The sequence below is a fragment of the Nelumbo lutea genome, chromosome 1 (genome assembly GCF_056320005.1).
Source record: "Nelumbo lutea isolate HS-2025 chromosome 1, American lotus-T2T, whole genome shotgun sequence".
Lineage (NCBI taxonomy): Eukaryota > Viridiplantae > Streptophyta > Magnoliopsida > Proteales > Nelumbonaceae > Nelumbo > Nelumbo lutea.
Window position 1 is genome coordinate 135,508,148 of NC_142684.1, and position 6,694 is coordinate 135,514,841.

At 37.6% G+C, this 6,694-nt stretch overlaps 1 protein-coding gene across 3 annotated transcripts; it reads left to right on the top strand.

Annotated features, from left to right (window-relative positions):
* Positions 1–3,134: 3,134 nt before the first annotated feature.
* On the top strand, positions 3,135–6,374 carry LOC148877753 (beta-glucuronosyltransferase GlcAT14B-like). Of its 3 annotated transcripts, none has more exons than XM_088943454.1 (5): positions 3,135–3,487; positions 3,989–4,714; positions 4,872–4,947; positions 5,032–5,147; positions 5,609–6,374. In XM_088943454.1, exons 2-5 carry the CDS (start codon positions 4,141–4,143, stop codon positions 6,106–6,108), a joined length of 1,266 nt encoding a protein of 421 aa, XP_088799580.1. In that variant the 5' UTR covers positions 3,135–3,487; positions 3,989–4,140; the 3' UTR covers positions 6,109–6,374. The 3 variants fall into 3 exon arrangements, with proteins under 3 accessions (XP_088799580.1, XP_088799587.1, XP_088799592.1); XM_088943461.1 differs by having other exon boundaries at positions 3,135–3,408; XM_088943466.1 differs by having other exon boundaries at positions 3,135–3,402.
* Positions 6,375–6,694: the final 320 nt, after the last annotated feature.

The following is a 6,694-nucleotide window of genomic DNA, read 5'->3' on the forward strand; positions in this document are numbered from 1 at the left end:
ATGGGTGCATGATCATTTTGGGTCCAATTTGTGGGCTTGTGGGTCCAAGTCCAAACTACTAGTTAATTTTTTTGGTACAATCTGGATCCTGGGTTCCATTCATTGCATATATAGATAGAATTATCTGCCATTCAACATGGCTAATATTCTTTGCTTATTAGGTCAATTGCATTTGGAAGTTTTAGATTTTAAGTATTAATTTACTTCTAAAACGCTACAAATTTTAGGGTGTGAAGCAAGTTTAGGCAAACCTCAGCCACATTAAGATAAAGATGAAGTATATTTATTTAAGGGATAAGAGATAGGAACACTCAAGAGTATCAGGGAAGAAGATGAAAGAAAGAAAAAAATAATGTCAATTGGGTCTACATGAGTAGCCAAATATATCTGCAGCCCACTGATTTCTTGCCAAACATTTGTTAACATAGAATAAGAAAATATAAATAAAGTCTCACTAAAGAGCTGAAACATTGTTTAATTCACTTCCATTTAATTTCTAACTTCAACTCTTCCCAGAAGAAATACAATGAATCTCTAAGCTTGAATCTAAAGTTATTGTCAATCCATTCAACTTCAAGTTGGTTTCAAACCACGGAAAGGCAGGTTCTCCATGTTGTGTCCCGATGATTCCTGTATGCACTTTGTAACTACACCACTAATCCATTGACTAGGTCTGGCGTATAGGATTTGGCCCTTATGGTAGTTAAAATCGCATCACTGAAAAAAAAAGAGTATAAAGGTACCTTTTTTCTTTAATAAAATAAAATAAAATAAATGCTATAGGTTAAGGTTGGTTGCCACTTACCTTGCAGGTTGGAAATATATTGATTTTTTCTGATGTGGCTATAGTTTTTGTTTTGATAAACCAAACCAATCATGTAGCCAAACACCCCTTAATTTTTTATTAGATTTTTTAAACACAACATCTGGATATTAGGTAAATATTGTGTTTCTGGTCTCATATTGGGTCCCCCAATCAGGTCTGCATGTAATTATCACAAACTCCTTTATCTATGAATAATAATAATAATAATAAAGAAAATTAGTTTTTGATATTAAGCAAAGGACCATAAATAAATTAAATATAGATTATGGTCTTTGATTTCAAATTTTAGAAATTGTGTGTTGCAAATAAATAAACAAATTACCATATGAGAGCTTTTTTTATTATTATTTTTCTTTTTTCTTTTTTGCTTACTTGTTGATAAAGGATCTATTATTAAAAATGAAAAAAAAAACTAACAATAAAAAAAAAAAAAAAACAAATTTCCAATTGTAAGCCCCATGAATATGGCAGTGAGAGTCAGTTCTAAAGGTCTAAAAAGGAATGGGTTGGAGAAGATGGAAGTGGCTGGATCCCATAGTTTCCTACGGTATGTTTGTAATTTAAACCGGGTCTGTGTTGGCTTTGATGTCTATGCTCTCCCACCAATATTTTCAGATGGTTGTGAAAATAATGAAAACCTTCTCTCTCTCATGCACTCTTGGAAAACTCTTCAAGAAAATGATCCCGTTATGGCCAAGGGAAATTTTATGATGCCAAAAAGATACGGTACCCAAAGAATTTTGATCAGTGAAAATTCATCCATAAATTAATTTTGATAAATATCTCCTGATTCGTTAATATAGGTTGATTGATCACAAGTTTTTTCAGACATCAATAATGTCTTTCGGGTATCATAATGAAGCCCTGAGGCCAAATATCAGATATATGTATTATTGCACTGCATTATGTATGGAGTTTTCATAAAATGGTACCAAACGGTCCAGATTGAATTGAGTAGTTGTGCTGTTTTGTCTTAAAAACTTGATAACATCATTAAATCAAAGGGACCCACCTCACCCAATCAAACGCTTAGCTGTAATCTATCCTGATCTCAACACGTGAATGGCAAGATGCCTGGTGGGTCCAAATCTTTCCTTATTTGCTCTTTCTCCATGCTATACACTTGCATAATAACAATCATATTCTTTCTATACATTACAGATGACTAATTGACGTAGTAGAATTGATAAGAGGAGGATGAATGAAGTTGACAAGGAAAGTATCAACGTGTACGCACGCGGTGGTGAGCACTTTTCAAAATCGGATCGGATTAGACGGTTGGACTGGAAAAATCGGAAATTGATCACTTAATTGGTTCCGTTTTCTTTTAAAATCGTTCTTTTTGGTCAATAAATCATTGAACCAACCAGTTAATTGTTTGAATGGTTTCCATCGTTTTCCAATTTTTTATTTTATATATTTTTTTTAAACAAGCCGATCGTTCGGGTCGAATAATCAGACCCTAACCGATGGTGGTGAGACTTTCGAATTTGGAGTTTGGCGTGTTATCTCATCTCCATCCACGTTCAGAAAAAAATCGTATGAATCACGATTACTGCACGTGTCATCAGTATTCCACTTCAAGTTATCAAATAGGTTCACCTTTCAGCCCATCAGCCCATCAGACCATCAGTATTCCCCTCATTCAAGCTCTTTGATCTTGAGCCCTTCATTCTTGCAATCAACGTTTTATAATTTAGGGTATATGTGAACAGTGCACTCTTAATGTCAGCTTTGGATTTGCACACGTGTGGATCCAGATTCTAACTTACAAGTGGGGACGTGTATGTTGACGAACCAGGTATCCATTACTTGGCCACGTGGCTAGTTTTTTTCTTGTTTCCACTCCTTTTAGAAAAGCGAAAATGCTCTTTCTATGGTGGATCGACCATGTTGAGAGGATCTTAAACATCTATAGGCTACGCGGCATGAACATCCACCGTTCGGGCCCTTTTGAAAGCAAACAAGTTGCCACGTGGAAGATTCCAACTCTCTTACACTTCTCTTGACGACACACACAGTCACACATAACAAAACAACCCAAAGAACGATAGATGCCTAGATGGTATGGTACGTCAACGAAACTGTAGATCCGATGGTCCCTACCGAAATAGTGAAGTCATAACCTTTACGTGTGCGCATACAACAAGACCAAACTAGCAAGAATTCAGTCAAACGATACACAACAGAAACTTCTTATAAGCCGTTGGATTGGACCATCAGTGTCAAAATAATTTGGTCGACTGATCGTGTGGATGATAAAAATCCGGTAGTATGCTAAAAGGTCAAAGCAGATTTAGTTGTAGACAGATATCGCTGGGTCAATCAAGTTCCGAGACCGGTGCTCTCTCCGAATAAACTAAAAACAACTAGAACGTGAAGATGAAAGAGAAGGCAAGAAACGCACAAGGGACGTCTGCAAATTGGGCTTCGTTCCTCGTTCCCATTTATTTAATCAAATCGTTAAAGAAACTCCAATTGTATATATTTTCTTGCTCAGAGAAATCGATTTATTAAGAGCGGAAGTAGTGAAGGTTCTACCACAGACACAGACAGGAGAACATCTATTCGTACATGTCCTGGTTCTCTCTCTCTCTCTCTCTCTCTCTCCGAGGACGTGCTACAAACTGCGTTCTCATACTCCTCATGCATCACCCTCAAGTTCTGTATTTAGAGAATTTCTTTTCAAATGTTTCTTGTTTGATTCATAAATAATTAAATATGGCTCCGTCGTTCTTGTTTAATTCTTCTCTTTCCTGTGTTGTTTCTGGGTTCAATTCTTTTTTGTTCTATTGTGAAAAAATATTGACGTTATTTATTGAATTACGGTGCAAATTTGATGATTTATAATTTTGGGATTTCTTCTATTTGTTTAAATTTTCCTTCGGATTTGCATGCTTGCCACCATAATTAGATTTCGTCGTGTATCTGAAGTGTTTGGCTTGTTTGAATTATTCTTTGTTCCTAAAACTTGGATTTGTATCCGCTCATTCATAGAAAGCCTTCAACTGTCTTAGTGTCTGTGTTAGTTCTTTTAGGAATTACATTTTTGTTTTTGTTTGTTTTTTTTTTTTTTTTACTTCTTCTTTTTCATCATCTTCCGTGGCTGCTTAAAGGTTTCATCTTCCTTTATCAATGGGGTCTAACCTTTGCTTTTTCTAGGTTTGGTGCATCAGGTAAACTAAACTGTGATCAGTGCAACTATGATGACCTGAATTTGGCGCTGGATTTGATCTATACTTTGGGAGAAGCTTGAGGTGTCAGCTCAGCAGTTAATTAACAGAATTGAGCAGAGCACATAATATGGTTTTGTAATGGGAACCCATAACGCAGAGAAGAAATGGGTGTTCCCGCTTGTTGTGACCTGTCTAATTTTCATCTTCCTCATCGCTACATCCTTCAACATGGGTCTTATATCTTCATTGCACAAAATCAACTCATTCTTCTCCATCCTTCCACTGCGCATCTCTTTAAACCAAACAGAGCCTATTTATTTTGAATCAAAGCTTTCACAATTAGCACCCCCACCTGCTGCCCCTCCTATTCCTCGGCTAGCTTATCTTGTCTCTGGATCAAAAGGTGATTTGGAGAAGCTCTGGAGGACGCTCCGTGCATTGTATCACCCATTGAACCTGTACATTATTCATATGGACTTGGAGGCATCGGCTGCAGAAAGATTGGAGCTGGCTTCTCGCGTGGAAAATGATACAGTTTTTACAAAAGTTGGGAATGTTCGCATGATTACGAAAGCTAATATGGTTACTTACAGAGGACCCACAATGGTTGCTAATACTCTTCACGCCTGTGCCATTCTTCTCAAGGAAAATAAGGAATGGGATTGGTTCATAAACCTCAGTGCTTCAGATTATCCTCTTGTAACACAGGATGGTTTGTTTTTTTATCCACTTTTTTCCTGAATTCAGTCCTTTTAGTTATCATCTATATGCATGCAAGCTCATTATTTTATTGGGTGATGGATGAGAAAATATTTCGATTCAAGCATCTTTAGGTGTTCTTGCAAGTGATCAGATTTGTTGGGATGCAGATATTCTGCACACATTTTCTACTTTGGACAGAAACCTGAATTTCATAGAGCATACAAGTCAGCTAGGGTGGAAAGAGTGAGTTTAGTTTCTTGTTGTTCACTTTCTTCCTCAATTAAGATTTAAGAAGTGATTAACTTTGCATTTGGTTGTGATGCACAGGGAACATAGAGCAATGCCATTGATTTTTGATCCTGGACTCTACATGTCAACAAAGTCAGATGTTTTCTGGGCTTCTGAAAAGAGATCACTGCCAACAACATTCAAGCTATTCACTGGTTAGCCTCCTTTCCCCTGCCTATCTTGTGGTAATCAGCTACAAATTCATTGACATTTGAGCAATTCAGCATTCTATGCCCCACACAGATTGTCCAAAGTCAAGAATTATTGCCTTTTCTTTTTCAGCTATAACTGGTAACAATGAGTCAGTGTGTCCCATAGATTATTCCTATATAAGTTTTACCCAAGCCTGGGTTCATGGATTTTCCACCATCTGAGCATCTTTATTTTATTAGGTCAAGTATCAGGTGAGGGGTATTTAGTTGCAATATAAGGAGGGAACCTAAGAGTAGCCCCAGCCTGTGATAAAATGTCAGAAAGTATTAAGCAAGCCAAGATAGCTAATGGTATAGAAACTTACCAGGCACAATCTGCTGAGTGAAAGATCAATGAAATGGCTGTCAAGGAGCTGTAATTTAAAATGTTGTACTCATACAATTCACCTCTATTGTTGGTTCAGGATCAGCATGGATGGTTCTATCGCGTTCATTTGTACAGTACTGCATATGGGGCTGGGATAATTTGCCAAGAATCCTCCTCATGTACTACACCAACTTCATCTCTTCTCCTGAAGGGTACTTCCAAACAGTCATCTGCAATGTGCCAGAGTTTGCAAATACTACTGTCAACCATGATATGCACTACATAGCATGGGACATTCCCCCAAAACAGCATCCTCTAACCCTTGATGTTAACCACACAAGCAAGATGATTGAAAGCAATGCCCCCTTTGCTAGAAAATTCAAACAAGATGACCCTGTCTTGGATAAGATTGATGTCGAACTCCTTGGCCGGAAAAACACAAGCTTCACGCCTGGTGGTTGGTGCTCTGGCAACCCTCCTTGCTCCGAGGTGGGTGATCCATACCATCTTAAACCAGGACCAGGTTCAGACAGGCTTGCAGATCTCATAGTTAGGTTAGTTTTGTCCCCTCAGTTTGCTGAAAACCAGTGTAAATAGAGAATGTAGAAGCAATTGTAATTGCAGTTGGCCAGATTCGCCATCCACCAATTGTTAATTGTAATCAACTGAAGAGCTTCCAATGACGACCAATTCCTCCTGATTTGTCATGTGGTGAGAAACTTATAGCTATAATGAACCCATGACATATATTGTGAGGCCTTAGGTTGTTGCCCCAGCAAATATTCATCTACCAATATCCATAAATACTTTGTTTTTCAGGATTAATCAGTGATGAAGAAAAAGCACCAGAAATTCAGATAGTCTCTCTCTGGATTTAAGATCCGTGTACCCTTCATTATTAATTTCCTGTATTGTTCATCATGGCATCAGTTGTCCTAGATCGATTCCTAATGGTGCCAGAGGATCCAATACATTGATGTCTTAACTAAGAATCAGTTATCCATGGTTTGGAAGATTGCAGTGGATTTGTTACTGTATGGAATCCTTAACTAAGAATCCTTTTTAGTATAAGGATGAGAGTCAAGAGACGTGTTAATAACATCCTTGATCATTACATAGTTGCTTTGGCCCCTTTGGTCTACAACCAGCGGTAGCAATTGGGCGGGCGGGTTGGGTTGGGTTT